Genomic DNA, 22,192 nt, shown 5'->3' on the forward strand with positions numbered 1-22,192 from the left:
ACCAACCTGTACTTTTATTTTACACCTGTGCGCTTGCGTAATGATTTTATTTCTTCTATTTGTTATTACCAAACATGTGTCGGTAGTTAAAACAATAGTCGTGACACTTTCGACACTGTTAAGCAACATTACCACATACAGTAATTGCTAATAAACCAATAGATGGCGACACACGATAAAAGCAATAAACAATTAAACAATTTCTTCAATATTTGCAAGGTTTGAGTTTTTTTTTTGAGCAAGTAATGTCGGGTAGTGATAGTGATATCATTTTTATTAATATATTAATATTATTGACACAATATCAATAGTATTATCTCTGTGTGTTTTATATTTAATATAAATTCACAATGGTTATAAATGTTTGTTTACAGATGTCGGCTGACGTTGATTTTCTTTTGTGTTTTTATGTTTTCGCCGAGCGGAAAATAAATGATACCGGCGTATATCGAGCGTTGACGTCTGTAATTATCGAAAATTTACGCAATTATTGCGTTTATTGTGACTTTTGTGTATTTATGCCCCGCCCAGTTAAAGGGCGGAGCTTAAATCATCTCAAAACGTTTATTTGCTTTGAGTTCATTGAATTTTTGTAAAAAAAAATTCAATTATTCCCTTTTGTGGGTTTTGTTTTCGACGTTTGTGTTAATCGGTCGCGCACTTTTACTTCTCGCTTATTCAAGGTCATCCGGCAGCACACATCCGGCGCACGGATAATTCGGTTAAAAAAATCTACATTCATCAAAATACAGTTTGGTATTTATATAAACCTAAAAATTCTCACGTAATTCACATAATTTTAATGTTTTTGTGTAAATATTTAATGCGTCCCTGTATAATTCGATTGTTTTTCGGTTCAAACACCTTTTCGATGGTCGGCCGGCGATTTAAATGAATATTAATACAAATAACACATTCGTGATCATCATGGCGGTGGAGTATGCGTATAATGGGGCCAACATGTGGGTTAGGGGGTTAGTATCGCTTCACGCACGGCTTAAAATTCCGAAAATTAACCCCTGGACCCCTATTATATACAGAGTGTTGAAAAAAACCATCTAAATTAAATTAATTTATTTTCTATAGTTTTTTAAGGGCTTGGTATAAAAATATAAGGGTGACTTGGCCTTGGCCTAGTGCAGGTGCAAACGTAACAAGGGTAACAACCCCTATGCGTCCGGTTCAGAGCATATGTTTTATTTTTTATTGATGCAACGTCATTCAAGAACAAGAAACAAAATTTAGAATATTCACCCCTTGGGTTTAAGGGTAGCAGCAGAGGAAAACCAGTTATTTATAAATGTAAGTCGTGGAACAGATGTTTTTTTCTTCTTTTTTACTTGCATAATATTACAAAAAATGTTTCCAGCATGTTTTCGATGCACTGCATCAACACGATGCATGTTGTACTATTTTTTATTCACATTCGCTTCCTGACGCAACAAAAAAAGAGAAAAATATATCTCTGGATAATGTGTTAGACGGAGAAATAGATAGAATGCAAGATGCGTCGCAGGACGCTTGCGCTACGCCTCTTCATACACACGAGTACGTCCGATTGGTCCCAGTCTACGTACGCTTAGCTTAAGCTATGAATGTATCACTATCGCGCTTGCACTGGTTAGATTCAAGGTGTTACACTGTCGGTCGGTCCGAGAACAACGAGTTGTTGAAACGTTGAAAGCGAAACGCGAAACGCACGAGAGTGAACGAGCTGCGCGCCGCGCGACTGAAGCTCACTTCACACTTTATCCGTTTTATCCATGTACGAGTAAAGTTTAGTCACGTTGTGGACGTCGGGCGGTGCACATCGCGCGCGTTTTATTTAAAAAAAAATACATATCGCGTCTAAAAAAATTAAATTAAACATAAAAAAATATTTTTATTTTTTTATTTAAAAAATGTTTGTGTAGTGTATAAATTTTTATACAGTGTGTTGCAAGAAAATGCATCTTGAATATAAAATCCAATCGGATTATTTTTACACGTGAATTTTTGTGCATAAAAATGAAACGAAGGTGGGCGGGTCAGCAGGGGATGCGCGTCGCCGGCGACGAGAGCTCCTCGGAGGTGACGTCCTCGTCGGCGACGCTGGTCATGTCGCCGGCGCATTCCCTTGCCTCCACGGATATCGCCGATGTGGACCTGGAGTTCTGGGATTTGGATTTGAATAATCCGCAGGGTAATCACGTGCGTGGCATGACCATCATGCAGGCGGGTTATCCACCCGGACAGACTGTTATTAATCTGCATTCGAAATCCGATACCAGTTCGATATCAGGTAAATGCGTGTTTGGTTTTTTTTGGAAAAGGTGATCGAATGCGAAACGATGCATCGAAATGTGCATCGGCAATGAGTGCGATAAGTGTTTATCATCGTGCGAGCGCGGCGAGGCGATGTTTATCGACAGTCTAGACTCGCAGACGGACAAATAAGTCCGCGAGCAGGAAAGCGATTAGCGCACATACAGAGGCATGCAGCGCGACTTGTAGACCTGCTTGGAATTAATTAGTAATTAAATTATTACTATAGGTAAAAATTTTTGGGAAAAAATTAAGAAAAACAAAATGGCGGTTGTTTTTTATTATTTTATGTTTTATTTTTTGTGGGCCGAAAAGTAGAACGGTTACATCATGTAACTGAGACATACATACATATACAGGACCGTATTCAGTAAAATTTATGAAAAAAATGAGTAAAATTTAATTTTAATACGGTCCTGTTAAAATATTTTGTATTTTAATAAAATTTGTCAATTTTTACGACTGGAACATACAATAAAATTCATAAATTAAATAAATAGCCGCCATTTTTACTTATTAAGTGTCCTGGGTAATGATTTCCACAAATCCAGGACCGTACTAAGTATAAACTTTGTGAAAATAATGAATAAAATTGATTTTAATACGGTTCTGATCAAATATTAACCATTTAATTCATTGATGAGTCTATGGTGAGATGCAATGTTTTAATTTTAAACACCGTGTGTGTCCCACTTTCGGCCGACGAAAACGGTGTCACTTTCACGGGTAGACTGGAGCACAAGTTAAGTCAAGAGCGCGTGTACATGCACACGCGCGTAATTTCTTGAGGTCATGCCGGGAAGATGACGTAAGGTGATGGTGAAACATTATTTCATCACGTTTGATCACTTGATTCATCTACTTTTGGATTTTTGGAATTTTTTACCTTATTTAAGTCATCTGCGCATGCGCGTTAGCGCATATTATGCTATAAAGAGAATTTTGGCGCAATTTCAGCGCGGGTTTAGTTAATTAAAGGTGCGAAAAGATGTTGTGCACGTAAATTTTTTAATTAATTAATTAAGCAGGTAATTAATTGTTGTTTTCTTTTGTTTCAGGTAAGTTTCGCTCATTTTTTGGGATTAATATTTCATCAGTGACGGATTACACGCCGGTCGTAAAGGAAAGTTTCGTTGAAATTGTTTTTTATTGTCGTGTGTGCGAGTGCATTTTTCCACTCGTTGGAAAAACAACCGGCTATAAATAGCGCAAAACGCGTACGGGTACATGTCTCGCGACGTTTTTATTTTAATTTTAGTCCTGTTTACGCTCGATGTACTTTTCGCTACCTATGTACACGCCAGACTGACCAAAGTCTATTGACATGTCTAAATTTATATTTATTGCGCATGCGCGGTAGCGCACACATACCACAACACATAGCTACATTGTGTGATTTTGAAAATTTATTCAAACACACTGTATGTGTTTTTAATGCGAGTGAAGCTGGTGTCCGCTGTTTTGTAATCCTAAGCGCGTTTTTGCGCTCACCAGGCGCGCACGTTGCAGATGTCGATGTGGTTGGCCATGACCATGACATTGACGCGACCTCTGCAGGTCGTCGATGCGGATGGGCGCTCTAACGCCGCCGCGACCACGAGACCACATCAGGTGCACGGTGCACGGCATTTTCTCTTGCGCGCCGGCCGCTCTATTCTAATGCCTCTCTTCGTCTTCGTTATTCCTCTGCTTCGCATCGCTGCATTCTTCGCGAAGAAGAAGACTCGTTTTCACACACACACATACATTAACATAACGCACACATGCATAAATCCTCTAACAAAGGAAATAGCATTTTAGATTTCTTGTGGTATTTTGAGGTTAGATTACAAAAATGGCGACGTTCACTTTTTCGTGCGCATCAATTAAAAGCAACAAGTCAGTAGATATGTGGAGTAGTTCTCGACGCGCAGCGAGACTTGACTTAAGTTAAGTCAAGTCGACTTTTCCACACTCTCGCAGCCCAGGCAACTTCACTCTCAGATCGCCGGGAGCGATCGCCGGCCTTGACTCTTAATGCTACACTACACTGCTACATTAGTTTTAACGTTGTTTGTTGTTTGCAGTAAACATGACTTAAGACACATCCACTCTCCGCAACGCAGGAGACACACAGAAAAATCCACTCGGTGTAATCAACATGACATGAGCTTTTGTTTTTTTGTTTTTGACGCGACTATGGCGGCCATTTTGTGTTCTTGCATGATTCATTTGATTCATTTTATTCGTTTTGTTGTTTTGCGCATACAGTGTGTTAAAGTGCGAAACATTGTCGTGCACGCAAGTCGAACATCGATATCAAGGTCGCGCGCGGTGTTAACACTCCGCGGGCGCATTAAATATACGTCGAATGTCGATGGTCGCTCATTTCTCAGCGTGTACAAACACACGAATGCGAGGTTTTGTGTGTTGTGTGTGCGTCGGGGAGAGTCATCGACTTTATGGGCAGTCAGTCACTTGTATGAAGGTCGCACCAATATTCAAACATCAAATGACACATAAAATGCAAATTTAAGTACGGCCCTGGTGGACTTTTCATTAATTTTTACTTTTAAAGCCTTTAAAATGATAGTTTTATACAGGGTGTTGACTTTTTGGTATGCCTTCTTCGTTATTTACCTTTAAATTCATTAAAAAGGGAGATTTTTATACAGGGTGTTCGAGTTTTAACATATTTTATCTTGAAAAAATAATTTCCTGTTTTTTATTTCTCAATTTCACAACCTAAATTTAAAAATTAAGCATTAAAAGCAATTATAAGTACGGTCCTGTTATATTTTAACTTATTTTACTTTTAAACACCTTAAAATAATATTTTTTAATATTTTTATACCGGGTGTTTCCTTTTTACGTTTTTTCTTCTTGATATGACCTTAAAAACTGACTTCCTGGCAAAATATTTCATAATTTTAGTAAAATTTCATAACCTGCGTTTAAATTTTTGCATCCTTCATAATTTTTTTCCTTTCCGGAAAACGTGCCGTGCCGCGCGAGTGCGCGTTGCGCACCAGGTTGAAGGCCACGATTAAACAATTACACCAACACTAACTCACCGGTTATATTTTTGTACTTCGCTGTGTGTGTGTGCAATAGAAAAAAAAAACACAAGAGAACGACGTGTCGAGATCGTTGATATTAATCAACTTGCGCAGTTTACCTTCAACTCCTCGACTTAAGTTAAGTTTCAACTCTTTTTTTTCTTCGCTTGCGCGCTGTTTGCTCTTGTGGTGTGAGAACCGCGCACCGAACGAGAACAATGAGTGTTACGCAATGATTCCCACAGCCGGAACTAAATATGGTTCGTGTAACGCACATCCATTTTACGAGTAGTATTTTGTTATTTTTTGATTCGAGAATGAAATAGTTTTATTTTTGTATTATTTTTGATGGATGAGTTTATGTAACACCCTGTGTGACCATGTGAAAATTGTGTTTTTGATGACTTGAGGTTCTTCAACCTCTCGAACGTTGTGTTTCAATTTTCTTCGGATGGAAATCACCCAATTACGCAATTTCCACATGGCCGCCATTTAGGCACTCGAGAGTAGGTACTCGCCTGTTTATTGCCTTCTGCTTCTGCTCCATTGCTCGTGATGTCCGCGAAATTAGAATCATTACCAACTCAATTAAACTTAACCTTGCCCGCCGCCGCGCTTGTTTTCCCTTCCTTCTTATTACAAGGTGCCGAGATGTCCTTGCTGAAAGCTAATTACATAATTACCGCAGAAGCCACCGACAAACAAACAAACACAAACATGTTTTCAGCTTTTCTTCATTAAATAAAATTTAAAACGGCGAGAAAACGTAAAATATATTCTGGGCGGCCATTTTGTGTGTCACACACGCACCGCGCAACAAAACCGAACCGAACGTAGGCCGATGATATTCCAGTCACGTTTCACGTAAACTTGCGCTTCTGTTTCGAATGTCAACTAGAAAACAAAAGAAACAACTAATGCGGACACACTGTAGACGAATTATTATGCGCATTGAGTTTACAACAATGCCACTGTCATCTTTTATTGTTTTATAGCCTGATAAATAATTCATCGGACGTGCACAACGTTTAAAACATATTTTATTTTATTTTGTTACAATTCACATCAACAGATGGCGCTGGATACTAAAATATCATTTTCTATTGTCTAGGTCGTGAAGATTTATCCCCTAGTAGTTTAAACGGCTACAGCGCTGACAGTTGCGATGGCAAAAAGAAAAAAGGTCCCACACCGCGTCAGCAGGAGGAACTCTGCCTGGTGTGCGGTGATCGCGCATCAGGTTATCACTACAATGCGTTGACATGCGAAGGCTGCAAAGGGTTCTTCCGGCGGAGCATAACCAAGAATGCCGTCTACTCCTGCAAGTACGGCAACACGTGCGAGATTGATATGTACATGCGACGCAAGTGTCAGGAGTGCAGACTGAAGAAGTGTTTGGCGGTGGGCATGCGCCCTGAGTGCGTCGTACCGGAAGTGCAGTGCGCTGTCAAACGCAAGGAGAAAAAGGCGCAGAAGGAGAAGGATAAACCGAATAGCACGACGAATGGCTCGCCGGATATTATTAAGATGGAACCCGAGGTATGCAACCACCTCCTACAACCACTCAAAGTATAACCAAATTCGTCGATTGAGGTTAATTCAATGTTTCTGTAAAGAGTGTTTTCTTGCAGTTGTCTGACAGCGAACGACTGCCGACCGTCAATGGCGTGAAGGCGATCTCGCCCGAGCAGGAGGAACTCATACATCGATTGGTTTACTTCCAGAACGAGTACGAGCACCCGTCCGAGGAGGACGTGAAACGAATCATTGTAAGTTGGTATGTGATGACACTTCGTCATAATGTCCGTGTGTGTTGTTTGTGTTTTTAGAACCAGCCGCTAGAGGGCGAGGACCAGTGCGATGTGCGTTTCCGTCATATTACTGAGATTACGATACTCACCGTGCAGTTGATTGTGGAGTTTGCAAAGAGGTTACCTGGTTTTGATAAGTTACTGCGTGAAGATCAAATTGCGCTCCTTAAGGTATGGACATTTTAAAATTTTGAGGAGAGTGGGGGTTAAGTTATGTTTGGTTATGTTTTGTAGGCGTGTTCAAGTGAGGTTATGATGTTCCGAATGGCGCGGCGGTACGACGTCCAATCCGACTCCATCCTCTTCGTCAACAACCAGCCGTACTCCCGCGACAGTTACAATCTCGCCGGCATGGGCGACACCATTGAGGACCTTCTGCATTTCTGCAGAACTATGTACTCGATGAAGGTTGATAATGCCGAGTATGCGTTACTTACTGCCATCGTTATTTTCTCCGGTAAATATTTCATTTTATTTAAAATGCGGCTTCGCTCGCGAATATCTACTCGTAAAATAATGAAGTTGCTTCTGTACGCGTCTGTAGTCACAGAAGAAGTAACAATGAAGTAGAATGGCGGGAAGTTTAAAATGGCTGAAAGTATAGTCTATGGAAGTATAGTGTACAGTCTCCATAGTGTAGTCAATTGGATTTGATGTTGACGTAGCTGTCGGTAATACAGTGTGATAATACAGTGTGATGGTACTATAGTACTTAGGTTTGAGCTTCATTGCTGGAATGCTAGATGGCGTTAAAGTAGTCAAATAGCCAGATGCAGAGGTATTATTAGCTAAACTATTTCTTTATTTTATTTAAAAAATAATGTTTTTTATTAAATAAAAAGTAGCCTATAACCATTCGGGGACCACTAAGAATATGTGTACAAATTTTCATGATGATCGGTTAAGTAGTTTTTGCGTCAAAGTGTTACAAACATCAGGACATTCGCATTTATAATATTAGTAGGGAAGTAGGGATGAATCAAAATGGTAGGCAACCCAATCTACATCATTTCTTATGTAATTGCTGTAAATGTCAATAAACACAATTTTTAAACTTTTTTTTTTAATTCCAGAACGACCCGCATTAATTGAAGGCTGGAAAGTGGAGAAAATTCAAGAGATCTATCTGGAAGCACTGCGAGCGTACGTGGACAACCGCCGGAAAACAAAACCCGGCACGGTGTTCGCGAAACTCCTCTCCGTGCTCACCGAACTGCGCACGCTCGGCAACCAGAACTCGGAGATGTGCCTCACGCTGAAGCTGAAGAACAAGAAACTGCCGCCCTTCCTCGAGGAGATCTGGGACGTCGACCAGCGGTTATAGTAGCCTCACGGCCAGCGCACGCATGCGCCGCGCGCTTACACGTCTAGGAGCATAAGATATCGATCGATTGATGAAATCGTAGGCTGTGAAAACTAATTCTTAGTAAGGACTCTAAAAATCTCTACACAAAAAAAAAAAAACGATAAACAAAAAACTACTCGAAAACATCCGGTGCGAGAGCGGGGCGGGCATGGCCGCCGCAGAGACGACTATTAGACACTAATACTAAGAACCTAACTGTATGTATTGTATTGTATGTTGCGTCGGTTGAGAGTTTAACCAAGTTTAAGCGCGGTGCGGACAGATGGACACACTGTATGTATAGTAGAAGCAAAGCTGGAAGAGAAGAGAAGAGAGAGGGTCTCATTACGTACGTTATTTAATTTTTTTCATGTGTTTTTTTTTATGATTTTTATTTTCTATTAAGACTGGATCGGACTGATACTAGAAAAAAAAATGAAGAAAACTTACAAGGTGCCTTTCGCAGACTGAGAGAGGGCCACGGATTTTTGTGCAATTTTGCGAGTATCGGTATATTTTCGGCGAGAAAAACACACACACACACGACACTCACACGCAGTAAGAAATTAGGTTAGGTTCAAAACCGACATAACCCCACCGAAACACTCCTAAAAACAAACAAAAAAAAAAACAAAAGAATTGCAACACGTAGACTGAGCCGTCCTAAAAAAATGTAAATATTATTTTAAAACACACTTTTTTATTACCGCAATGGTAACGAAACACACCCATACACACAAAACGGAGCAGTTATAGGGTATAAAAAAAAACCAATGGTAGAAACGAATCGTACTTTGAAGAATCGTACTGTGAAACCGAAGCGTCTTTTTAAATTTTATCGAAGTGGGACTTAATTGTAACCGCGAGTGTTTGACACACGAGACAGAAAGCGAGAGGATTGCAAATCATGTTTTGTACTATATTATATTATAAATATTATACATACCTTTAATCTTAGTGATTGCGCTCGATTGCATTGATGTAAAACCGATAAAAAGTTTATTGCGACAATGACAACAATGCTGTAAGAAACTGTACACTGCGTAGCATGTAAAAACTCACGTATTTTTCATATATATTAATTGATATGAATTTCGCGATCATCCCGCATCGTAGGCATGCATATTTTTCATAACCTCATCTGAACGCCAACCACCTTCATTCTCGTGAGACGTTTGTAACTAGAATTTATTATTATATAGGTTGTTTGGAGCCAGCAAATGCCTTAAACGAAACGAATCCACAAGTGCGGTTAGGTTGCTGCTTGTGGATTGGTTTCCCGGTGAATAACAGACCGTCGACCGCCCGGAAATTCGTTAAAAACACAAGAAATTATAACAAATCGTCATTAATTACTACATAATATATAAAATATTCTATATATATCTATGAGAAATGAAGATGAAACAAATGAATGTACACTATAATATAAACAAAAAAAATTATGCGCATGCGCGGTGGGACAAGTGCAATATTTTCAATTCGACGCCGTATTTTTGTGTCACCGGTTATTACCTCTGATCTATGTGTAGAGGTTATGTTATGGCAGGTATATCGATGTACAAAACGTATAATTGTAAGGTACAAAACAAATTCAGGACTTAACACGTGAAGTTGAAGGAAAAAAAAAACGTTAAAAAAACAAACAATACAATTGTTGAAATAAATATACTACATAATTAATAGATATTAAATGTGTAATAAGAGAAATGCGCGCGTCGACGGTCAGAACACTTTTAACCTCAAAAAAAAACGAAGAAATAAAAATAAAAGCAAAAACTACGCACTGCCGTTGTGAGAGAAGTAAAAAGATGAAGAAAAAAATAATACAACAAAACAAAACAAACATAATACACACTTACACACCGATTGTTTGCCGTTTATTTATCGTCTCAGCGAACACTCATCGTCATCCATCTTTGTCATCATCATCATCATCATCACAAAACAAGATGTCCTCTCATCTAGTCTCATAACGATAACTAGTAATTATGCTAAACGTAAAACCTAAGCGTAAAATACAGTAAGATATACTCTATGGCGATTTAACAACCAGACAACGTGTCCGTGCGTAGGTACACCAATTCGGATTATAGATGTTTGATTTCTTCATTTTGCTGTCGAAAGAATTATTGTAAATTAAACCACACACTGCCAATGTTCATCTCGCGTAGTATACATATTGGACTGCCACGCATATGCAACCCAACATACACACAACACACAACTAACCAACAAATGCTCATCGTGCACGGACACATTCACACACCACACACACACACATGGAGATAATTATAACGAAGAAAAATACTTGTACCAGTTTACGCTGTCTCTATCAACGTCGCAAGCCTCTTAAAACTCTTTCAAAACGAAAAACACACATGGCGGATTGTTTCGGTTTTGTATTTGTATGTTACTGTTACAATCGATGATAACCGATGATAGACAACCAATCAGGCAATCAGAATTCAGTTTTCGTTAACTGATAAGTTTCTACGACACTTTTGTATAACCATTTTCATTCCCGAGCGATGCCGAGGGTTCGACGTAGGCAACCAGGCGATATCACAGCGCAGCCATTTTGTTTCGTGACACACAACCCACTTAAATTTTGTACATTTTTGGATGAGAGGATGTGAGCAGTGAGAGAGGAAAGCATACATGATTGTTTGTATTGTGGAAAACGTGCAATATGTACAAATTTTACTAATTTTACTTTTTTTATATAAATATTCTACGGATAATTAATATTATTACTTGTTTATTATTATTAATAACTGATATGATTGTATATGAGATGATTATTACAAATAATGAATATAAATTAAAACAATTATGTTAAGCAGACGCGCTGAGTTTGAATTTCATGTTATATACTACATAACATATGGTATACAGTGACTACTACTGCAGTATTATGGAGTATTATTCTTTTTAGTGTTTATATTCAAATGTGGTAATAATTGACGACGGGATATTAGTCAGGATGGCCGAGTGGTCTAAGGCGCTGCGTTCAGGTCGCAGTCCACTTCTGTGGGCGTGGGTTCGAATCCCACTTCTGACATTAACTTTTTATTACTTTTTTCTACTTTTTAATATTTTTCATTACTTTTTTAATAATTTTACAACAAAAATAACAATATTTATTAAAATAATCAATATTTTTACGTATTTTAAGTAACATTTTGACAGTTTGACATAAAACAACGTTTTTTTGTGTATTTTTTACAATTTCCATCCATTTTTCCTTATTTTCCGCGTAAATATCGATGACAATAGTATATTCTCACGCGCCTCGTGTTTACAACGCAAGGTGAGCGCTTTGCGCGTTTGTCAGCGCGTTGCGAAAGTCGTTGACGTTTAAAAATAGTCGGCACGGCCACTTTCTGACATCCACCAGCGCCGAGCAGAAGCAGAAGCAACCTGATCAATATACCACCACATCACTCCGAGCGAGGCGAGCGGTGGCGGCGCAGTGTGCGGCTGCAGTGTAGTATTTGTGTGCGTGCGGAACATCGTGGCGTGGAGCTGGATGGCGGCTCTGCTGTGAGAGCGCCCTACAATGAAATGGTTGCCGCCGCCGACGCTCGTCCTGCTGGGCTGCTGCTTGTTCTGCCTGCTGGGCGCCGCGCTCGCTCAGCTAGGTGACCCCTACAAGATCCTTGGCCTGCAGCGGTCTGCCACCCCGGCGCAAATTCGCAAGTCCTATCTGAAACTCGTCAAGGAATGGTAAGCAAATAACACCACAGTCATTTTGTAGTCTCACATAACATTCATTTATTAGAAATTTTGTTGTTTTATTAATATAACCTCTGAATTATTTTAGGCATCCGGATAAATCAGCAGATCCGTCTGCTCAGACGCGTTTCGTTGAGATAAAACAAGCGTATGAGTTGCTGAGTGATCCAGACAGGCGTTTCAAGTATGACCAGAAGGGTATAACTGAAGAACAACTTCACAATCGAGAGTATTATCATTATACACCCACGCCAACGCCCTTTGAGGAACTCTTCCAGAATGGGCACTTTAATTTCCAAGAGAATGATATCACATTCTTTCATAAACTGTCGATTACAACCAGGTAATTCTTTATTTAAATTAAATTAACCTACAAAATTTTATTATTTTCTAAGTTGAATACGTAATCCATGGTTTATAAAATGTATTTATTAAAATAATTGTGTGATTTTCTTGGATTTTACAATTTTGTATGCGAGTTTTACATGTTTCGCCCTGAAACTTCAGTTTCTGATGATGGCCACAAGGTGAAACATGTAAAACTCGCATACAAAATTGTAAAATCCAAGAAAATCACAAAATTATTTTAATAAATACATTTTATATCCTACAAAAACTTAACTTTTATTCTATTGTGTTTATTTTAATATTTTTAGACAATATGATAAAGGTATCCTACCAAAGAGCGCCCGTACACCATTCCTGATATTCTTCTACACGGATTGGTGTTTTCCCTGTCTGCAAACCGCGCCGTATTTGCGAAAACTTGTTGATTATCTGGAACCGCTCGGTGTGAATCTAAATACAGTACATTCAGCTCGTGAACCAAGTTTGGGTCGAAGAATGAATATCCACGGTTTGCCTTGTCTTGTACTCCTTCTGGATGGTAATACCTATGTGTATAAAGATAGCCTGACGAGTATTCAGCGTATAATTGAGTTCATACGTCGCAAACTACCTTATAATCTGGTGCAGAGGATACACGATGGTGAAACTGAAGAGTTTTTGAATGGATGGGAGGATAATCGTGTGCGGGGGCTTATTTTTGAGCCAAGGGATAACATTCGCCTTCGATATTTGATTACTGCCTATCATTTTAGGGATCGTGTTGCGTTCGGGTAAGAAATTTTAACAAAATGTTTGTTTTTATGTTTTTTTTTATGAAATTTTTCTTTAGTTTTGTAGAATCTAATGAAATACGTGAAAGATACCAAGTGTCGCGTGAAATGGACACTGTTTTGCTGTTTAATGAGAATACAACGCGGCCGGTGGCAAGTGTAAGCATGAAGGACATTCCAACCACCACGTTGCATCATATTATTTCGTCGCATCAATATCTTGCGTTGCCACGACTTTCTTCACAGGTATGACTAAATTTTTATTTTTTCTACGTTTTTTATTGTTATTTTTTAAATTTTAGGAAGTTTTGGAGTCGTTGTGTCCATGTGAATGGAACAAACCACGAAAACGTCTGTGTGTTGTATTAGTGACACAAGCATCCAGCAGTCATGATGTGCACAGACAGGCGTTCCGAAGTTACGCGCAGGCAGCGCCCTACAGTGCCGAAAAAGTACGATTCGCGTACATTTATCATGACAAACAGTCGGAGTTCGTCAATTCGTTAATTCCAGGTTAGATAAATACATTTTTAGGTTAATATTTTGAGATTACGTTATGTGGTTTATGTTTTTATGTATAGATGGCGAAGATGTCGAACCAATTCTTCGCATTGTCATCATCTGGCGCATTGATACCACCCATGTAAAATACGAATGGGTGCGTGACAAATGGGAATCCGAGGAGAATTTCAACGATACAACACAGAAACTTGAAACTACCATCAGCCGTCTTCTTAGGTCATCTGAAGCTTTAACATATGAAGCATTCGTCAAGGTAGGCAACCCAACTTACAAATAATGTAAATATATTGATTTTATATAATATTTAAAGGAATTATTTGATGAACATGCCAAAGGCATCTTTGGCCGCATATTTACGAAACTGATTATCATGACGAGCACGATGTATGACAGCCTGGACAAGGAACAATTGCTTCCTGCGTTGTCCATAGTTGGCACTGTGGTGTTTATTGTTATACTTGGTTATGTCATGGCGTATCTAGTCAAGTTGGAGGAGGAAAACGTGCAGAAACAAACGGCGAAAATGGCGAAGGGTAATAACAATAACGAAGCAGGCGGTCCTACTGGTTCCGCTCCCGGTTATCAACCGGAATTAAAACTGCACGAGTTACGCGCTGAGAAGTATAATGGATTGGTGCGCTTATTGAAGCCTGGATGTCGAACAATTCTCTTGGTTTTGGACATGCAGTCGCGGCAGACGCTCATTCCGCCGTTTCACAAAGCCATGTGGCCTTACAGGAAGTAAGTGTGGTTGCGTCCCTTTGTTTGTCTAGCACGCATTGCGCCATAGTTGTAACCTCACTGTTTTCGTTCGTTTTAGTTCTCGTTCTAATCTAGTGGTGTTCTAGTTTAAGAGTTCTTAATACTTGCATTTTGAAGTTTTTCCTTTGTTTCAGAATGTGAGTGCTTTTCGTATGTTTTGGTATTTGATTATATACTTGCGGTGGTGGGTTAGGGGTTAAGGGGCGTGGCTAAACGGTGTGTTTTTGTTTGCGCTGTTCGCAGGAATAAGACGCTGATGTTCTCGTACATGTTTGTGGAGCGCGGGCTCAGCTGGTACAAGGAAATTCTGGAGCTGTCTCTACCCGAAGGCACCGAGTTGAATATCAATCCGCGTAACTGCGTGGGTACCGTACTTTCACTCAATGGACACCGGAAGTACTTTTGCATGTTTCACGCCAAGCATACCGAGCGACCTAAACGGATAAAGGTGCGTTTGTTGATTGTTTGTTTTAACAAATGCAAAATAATTTTATGTGGGGAATTTTTAGGCCAATCAAAAGTCGACCAAGTTTGAACGCGACCCGGAAGCGGGACGTTTTCTTGGTTTCGATACGGACTCGTCCGAATCGGAAACGGACGAAGTACTGCTGCAGGGTAACCTGCTCGATGGGTTGCCTAACTGGTTGGATCGGCTCTTTGAGGGCACCACCCATCGCTATCACATCAACTATTGGCCCGACTTTCCCAACAAATGATCGCCGCGGTCTTGGTTTGTGCATTTTTTTCAGTTGGCGCATATACCGATGCGCCTCGTAAGGTAAACTATTAAGACATATACGCCCCATTTCTACCCTCCTCTTCCTCGCCAATTCGAGTGGATTCATATCTAATACGACCGCGATGTTGAATCGATACAAATTTTGGCAGCTACGTAGAAATTCTTTACATTGCACCTCTATCTCGAGTATTGTGCACACATCATACAGCATTCATGCAAGCATACACAATTTGGGACTAAACCTAACCTAATCCTGCGTTAGGTGAGGTTATGTGGCTCTCTAGTCAGAGGATTCAGAATGACCGAGTGTAAACTAATGGTATAAATTTAAGGTTAAGTTTCTAGTGCTAGGTTAAGTAGGGAAATGAACAATCATCACATACATACTTAGACAAGACACACACAAACATACATACGTTGAATTCATTCTCAGTTTTCATTTGATTTTATTTATTGCATCCACACACACACACACAGACAATTCGACATTTCGTAGTTAGTTTTAAAGGATTGTTAGTATAAAGCCTTATTGAAACCAAATGAACAAAATTCGAGCGTAAAAATCGTTGAAAATTTTTTACTCTATCGTATGCGCCTACGCAGGTCACGTTGATCTCGCCGGCTTGCGTTTCGATTTTATTGATGTTGATGATTATCTTGATATAAGTCCAGAAGAAAATGCAAACCAACCCTGGTGTAGTGTATCCGACTTGTAACTGATAATACTTGATATACTGATAGTGAAATTTTGTACATTACTAAACGGTTCACATATTTAAATCTTCAACCAAACTAATAAAATGGAAGCGAAATATAATCTAATTATATATTGATTACATATATATATTGATAGTTTAAAACGCGTTTAAAGATAAGCATACGAATTAGTCTTGCTTTTACTTTCGGACATCAGTGAAGCAGCGTGTAGCAAGACAACACGGCACGCGAATTTTTCAAATATTGTATATTACATGAATAAAAAACATTGAAATGATTAAAACGGTGCAGGTTTTCCTTTAAGTCATGATATATTACGATAACTGAGTGCCCAGACCCGCAAAAAGTGGTGGGGGAAATTGTGCCCACAAGGGTTACATACTGCGTTGTGCGCGAGGGTGCAAACTATTAGTACCTGGGGCAAACAGATAAGACGGGGAATTAATTTCTCACACGGGTGCCTGATTGATTAACAAATATAATTATGTATAAAGAACTGAAAGTTGCGTATCTTAAGGGGTATTCTACTCTAGAGGCATGAATTTCATGTGATTTTGAAAGGCCGTAAAAAATCTATGAAGAGTTTTACCATCCATTTTTAACACTTATTTATTAATGTTTTGAGAATACAGAAAAAATAAAAATTGAAAAAGTTCAAAATTTTAAATTCCAGCAGGTGATAAAGTGGGGGTCCCAAAAATTGGCACGTGACCGTACCCATGATTTTAGCCCTCCAAGGGATATGAAATGAAAAAAAAAGATTGTTAATCTAGAAAAATGTCGCAATGGAATGAACTACGGACAAGTGAAAACATTTTTTTTTACAAAATGGCGACTGTTTGAAAAAAGTGATTTTTTCACCCTTGTTTTTGATATACTAGATTTTTTGGAATAATTAAAATCGGAATTTAGGGATAAGCGTAGTTCATTCTAAAGAAAAGTCTATAAAGAAGACTCTATAAAAATTTCAAGTAAATCGGTTCAGTAGAAGTTGAGGAATCGTGGGTACCGTCTCAAAAATACAGTTTCGAGAAAAACACGTTTAAAGTTTCGCGTCAATGCGAACCAGTATGGATGCCGCGTCACCAAAACGGCTATATCTCGGAAAATATTTTAAATTTTGAAAAATCCTCTTGTACACGTATTCTTGAATAGTTAAACTTTGAAAATATCAAAAAAATCGATTTTTGAAATCTCTAGAGTAGAATACCCCTTAATGTACAGGCCTAGTGTACTGCGTGATCGTTGGCCTTGAAAACAGAAACGCGCGCGTATGTTGCGCACAACTTGTGCGCGCTGCAAGCACCTTCGGCGCACGCGACTTGAGTTGAGGTGGCTTAGCCGCGTGCACTGTTAGTTTGCCTGCACGCGTTGCTCGGGGCGCGTCGCATCGTTTCTTTTATCATCTGTGTTTTACTAGAATTATTTTGACTTCGCGCTTATCGAGATTTGTGTTTGTGAAAACTTGTAATTCGCCACGTCTTGGAAGCGGAATTCGATCAATAGTTACAATCCAACATCGACGGCATGTGCTGGCTGCAAACCCCATGGACATCAATTAATATTTGCCATCATTTCACTGGTAGGTACAATTGAATTAATATTTTCTTTTGATTTTTCATTTCTAATTAACTTTGATCTGGCTATTGAATACGGCGTATTTGGTCGTTTTATATTCCCCTCGTTCGAGAATATTTCAACATTATGAATATTCGCTAGTACACACAATAGAATTGTTGTCGTTTTTGTCTCTGCGCGTTTATCAATGTGTGCCCCCGTGCCGTTACAGTATTCAAGCGTGAATTTATTGTTTACATTAGTTTCTAACTTGAAGGAAAGTTTTCTACAGTCATTATTTTTGACGATTTATTTCTATTACGAATATCTCGTAAACTAAAAGAGATAATTAAGAACGAATCTCAGCGCCTTAATCTACGGACTATTCCTGATGTCGTAGGACAATGTTTTTTTCACCAAATTGTAGGTACTAAAATTCTCTATCGTTTACGTATATAACATGTGGGTTTATCCCTTGGGAAACCCACGAAAATGCCCTTTTTCTGTTTTTGGTTGTCTAATTTTTGGTGTTTTAGGTGTTTAGCGGCCGAACCTGATGTCGTAGGACAATGTTTTTTTCACCAAATTGTAGGTACTAAAATTCTCTATCGTTAACGTATATAACATGTGGGTTTATCCCTTGGGAAACTTACGAAAATCCGGGGTTTTTCTCTCTTTCTGGTTGTCTAATTTTGGGGTTTTAGGTGTTTAGCGGCCGAACCTGATGTCGTAGGGACAAATGTTTTTTTAACCCAAATTGTGTAGTACTAAAATTCTCTATCGTATATAAGGCGGGTTTATCCTCTTTGGGAAACTTACGAAAATGTCCTCTTTCTGTTTTTGGTTGTTCCACTTTTTTGGTGTTTTAGGTGTCTAGCGGCCGAACCTGATGTCTTAGGATAACGATTTTTTCACCAAATTGTGGTGGTACTCAAAATTCTCATCATTTACGTATATAACATGTGGGCTTCATCCCTGGGAAACCTACTGAAAAATGCCCTTTTGTGTTTTTGCCACCAATTTTTGCCGCCAGGCGTCTATGGCCGAACCAGGCACCGTAGGGACAACGTTTTCACCAAATTGTAAAAATGTTCCCTTTCATTTACGTATATAGCGGGTTTATCCCTTTAGGAAAACCTACGTAGTAAATTTTGTGTTTTTGTTGTCTACCTTTGCCGTTTTAGGTGTCTAGCGGCTGAACCAGGCACCGACAACGCCTTTTCACAAAACACAAGCACTAAAATTTCTTTCATCCACCTATATACGGGCTTTATCCCTATAAGTAAATTCCTACGAAAATGCTCCTTTTTGTGTTTTGTTGTCTAATTTTTGCCGTTTAGGGTCTAGCGGCCGAACTCAAGTATCGTGGCGACAAACGTTTTATCAATTAAATTGTAAGTAATAAAAATCTCTTCATTTACGTATATATAACATGTGTTTATCTCCTTGGGAAACCTACGAAAAATGCCCTTTTTGTGTTTTTGTTGCTCATTTTTGCTGTTTTAGGCCCAGCGTCAAACTGATATCAGTTTACAACGTTTTTCACCAAATTAAGTAATACTAAATTACTTACGTATATAACATGTGGTTTATCCGGGGAAACCCTGGCGAAAATGCCTCCTTTAAAGTTTTTGCTCTTCTTTAATTTGGCTGTTTTAGGTGTCTAGCGGCTGAACCTGATGACGTAGGACAACGTTTTTTCACCAAAGCAAAAATTAAAATTCTATCATTTACAGTATATAAATATAGTTTATCGCTTGGGAAACCTACGGAAAATGCCTCCCTTTTGTGCTTTTGCTTGCCCACCTTGCCGTTTTAGGTGTCTAGCGGCTGAATCCAGGCAACGTAGACAACGTTTTTTCACCAAATTGTAGGTACTAAAATTCTCTTTCATTTACGCGGCAACATGGGTTTAACTTTGCAAAACCCGCTAAAAATTAAAAAAACAAAAGTACGGTTATTTAATTGCTACAAATCACAAACTTCTATATTGCGTTGTTGTTTTCAACTTACAACATTGATTGCTGGCTCTAAACTCTGGGCTGGCGACAATTCTCGTTCTTGTTTAGCCCGGCTTAGTCGTTCGTGCGCCGTGCGCAACGTTTGCCCTGAATCAACTTTCGCATACTGGCGCCAAAGCGACCGCACTCTGTCAGTTGGGTCTGTGCGTATTGCTTATGTTATTGCACGCTGCCGCGCTACCAACGGATTCATTATTGGTTCACTGGTGCGCGCGTGTGTTCACGACATTCAGTTATCGTTTCACACACAAGAATAACCTTTGATTTAGAATTCAATTCCTGCAAATGCTGTGAGTACCGTCAGAGTTTGCAATATCTCAGCTGGAAGTGTTGGAGATAAGGGTATTTTAGGGCAAGTTTTTACTACCCATAATGTTCTAACTAGTTAATTTATTTTATTTAAAACGTCTATTATTATTGTTCCTACAAAACATAATGTACCGGCGTCTCACCCTACATTTACCATGGCAGGTCCTATCACCGTTTCTGGTACGATGGTCCTTTGGCGCACATAATATTTGTGTTGTTGCTTTTAAAAAGTTGAATGAAGTAGAAAACATAAATAGAAGAACTGTAAATATTAATACTAAAAAAACACTCGGTGGTCGAGTACGTGCACCTGCTAGCAGACACGGACCAAATCCTCAGGTATGGGAGGCATTTTTCAAATATAAAAACAACAGGTGTAATTTAAAGGTATGTTATATGAACTGCAAACGAATGTAAGAGAAATTCGCAAATACAGCGGCCATGAGTAGCGAAGCGTAAGTAGAGAAACGGTTGAGAAAATATAAGAAGACAAAGGAGTGTGCAGAGAAGAGAAGATAGGAAGAAAGAGAACAGGGGTACTTTACTCTTTAAATTTTTGGCACGTGTCGCTTATAAGACAGTCAGCCGACGCTCCACCGCTTCCGATGCGTCCATCATTGCTCCTGGCCCAACCCGCGAAGCCATGATGTCTCTGCGGTGCTTCATCCCCTGAACATTGTGGCATATCAACAATTTTTATGGTGGGGATCACCCCCGAGAGAGGGAATCATATAAGGACAATCCTTATATGTCTTGTAAAATATTCTGCTTGCCGCCTAAATAGAGGTGCGTGACACTTAAAAAATATTCTTACTCAGTTCTGGCCCAGCTGAAATGAAAGAAGGAGCATACAAATCATATATATGCCCAAAACAATTTTTATAGTGGGATCATCCCCTGAGAGAGGGAACCTTTTTAGAGACTCAGTTCTGAAATGATAGAAGAGGCACACAACCAAATATATTTCAATATATCAGTATAAATATGTCAGCCATATTTTACTATTTCTTTGCCAACAATAGAATACAAGTTTATATTTTTACAAGTCAACAGAATATGTCGCCGCTATTGAAACATGACTTACGACCTGCATTGCGCATATGTAAAGCAAGTTTACCGCACACGGATAAAGAAAATAGAAAAAATAGACCATTTTCTACGTGAGCAGTGGGAACAAATATACAGGGGTGTTAAGCAAAAGAAATTCAAAGTGCAAAGAAGAAAAAAACCGCTCAACAAACGCAGCCAAATTTTCACGGACAACAAGAAAAAAAAATATAAGCAGGGTGATACGCAAATTACTACATCACAAAAAAGAAAATCATACAGTACAAAAAATAAAATAATCGGGAATACAAATTTAGAAACTTATAATAGGGAAATCAAGAAAACAATCATCATACAGGGTGATACAAACAGGAAAATTCCTAAATTTAAAAATAAAATAGCAAAGTTTGGCGCAGAAACGACCCAGAAAAGCCCACGTAAAATGTAGAATACCACAATTAGAACGCAAGGTGTAAAGTAGAACATAGGGTGATACAAGAAGAAAATTTCTGCTACATTTCCACAGATATATTACAAATATTTTGCAAACAGTGTCATTCCCCACAATTAACACCTGCCGCCGTTATTGCGCCAGGTACGGTGCTGGTAAGCTGTCGCTTGTGTTGTCGTAACTATGCCTGCTCAGATGTGCGCACCACTTCGGCGCGATCATCGCTGCGCCGTTCACGCGATTGGAAATCCGCCTTTGCTATTTTAGTGCATTATTTTAAGAAATAACTTGGTTACTGGCGTAGCATATAATTGTGTATGGAATAAAGAGATGATTTATTTTAAATTGTGAGATTGAAACGTTGAAATATATTCATAACTTCAATCTAATGTAATCCGGTGTGCGGTGTGAAGCCTGACGCTAAAAGCGTTCCATTCTCGCGCGACGCCCGTCCAAACCTGAAGTTGTTTTGAGAGGTTATAAACCCGCGGGCGAGCGAGTTTGATTGGCCGGCCATTCATCCCCAATCCAGTGGGGTGCTGATGCGGTAAACTTACCCGCTGCCGCCTCTAACTGCAACCGCAAATTCGCTGGAGTTCAGAACTGCTTCCAAGACACTTTTTAACGGAGTATGTTACATTGTATTTGAATAATTTTTATCACTCTATCAATTGAATACACTGTATTTCATGGCAAAATATATCACCGTTAGA

At 39.1% G+C, this 22,192-nt stretch overlaps 2 protein-coding genes, 1 long non-coding RNA gene and 1 other non-coding gene across 14 annotated transcripts in view; all 4 read left to right on the forward strand.

The window, feature by feature from the left end:
- EcR (Ecdysone receptor) overlaps positions 1 to 11,345 on the forward strand; it is a 32,915-nt gene extending 21,570 nt beyond the window's left edge. Inside the window, exons 1-6 of one of the 8 annotated variants that reach the window (XM_065299819.1) lie at positions 1,699 to 2,281; positions 6,454 to 6,881; positions 6,974 to 7,111; positions 7,172 to 7,324; positions 7,388 to 7,610; positions 8,227 to 11,345. In XM_065299819.1, the coding sequence (XP_065155891.1) occupies positions 2,008 to 2,281; positions 6,454 to 6,881; positions 6,974 to 7,111; positions 7,172 to 7,324; positions 7,388 to 7,610; positions 8,227 to 8,477 (1,467 nt within the window). In that variant the 5' untranslated portion in view covers positions 1,699 to 2,007 and the 3' untranslated portion in view covers positions 8,478 to 11,345. Of the gene's footprint in view, positions 1 to 1,698; positions 2,282 to 6,453; positions 6,912 to 6,958; positions 7,112 to 7,171; positions 7,325 to 7,387; positions 7,611 to 8,226 lie in introns of those variants that run through there. The other 7 variants (XM_065299818.1, XM_065299817.1, XM_065299813.1 and 4 more) reach the window with 7 other exon arrangements.
- A 133-nt stretch (positions 11,346 to 11,478) lies between these two features.
- Positions 11,479 to 11,562, forward strand: TRNAL-CAG (transfer RNA leucine (anticodon CAG)). Its single transcript has one exon. It is a non-coding gene; the product is annotated as a tRNA-Leu (tRNA).
- Positions 11,563 to 11,861: 299 nt separating this feature from the next.
- Positions 11,862 to 16,377, forward strand: l(3)80Fg (dnaJ homolog subfamily C member 16 l(3)80Fg). The gene is made up of 9 exons (XM_065299822.1): positions 11,862 to 12,227; positions 12,325 to 12,579; positions 12,893 to 13,354; positions 13,414 to 13,600; positions 13,657 to 13,867; positions 13,936 to 14,129; positions 14,187 to 14,617; positions 14,882 to 15,086; positions 15,148 to 16,377. The coding sequence occupies exons 1-9, from the start codon at positions 12,061 to 12,063 to the stop codon at positions 15,352 to 15,354; spliced, it is 2,319 nt and encodes a 772-aa protein (XP_065155894.1). The 5' UTR covers positions 11,862 to 12,060; the 3' UTR covers positions 15,355 to 16,377.
- A 939-nt stretch (positions 16,378 to 17,316) lies between these two features.
- LOC135804352 (uncharacterized) lies at positions 17,317 to 18,574 on the forward strand. Of its 4 annotated transcripts, none has more exons than XR_010551053.1 (3): positions 17,317 to 18,078; positions 18,188 to 18,239; positions 18,521 to 18,574. It is a non-coding gene; the product is annotated as an uncharacterized lncRNA (long non-coding RNA). The 4 variants fall into 4 exon arrangements; XR_010551052.1 differs by having other exon boundaries at positions 17,318 to 17,676; positions 18,188 to 18,243; positions 18,521 to 18,550; XR_010551051.1 differs by having other exon boundaries at positions 17,318 to 17,676; positions 18,521 to 18,550.
- The last annotated feature ends 3,618 nt before the right edge of the window (positions 18,575 to 22,192 follow it).

The sequence above is a fragment of the Atheta coriaria genome, unplaced genomic scaffold, assembly GCF_025399875.1.
Source record: "Atheta coriaria isolate IRGN ID8LTWV9N9 unplaced genomic scaffold, Caltech_Dcor_3.1 hic_scaffold_3_pilon, whole genome shotgun sequence".
Classification (NCBI taxonomy): domain Eukaryota; kingdom Metazoa; phylum Arthropoda; class Insecta; order Coleoptera; family Staphylinidae; genus Dalotia; species Dalotia coriaria.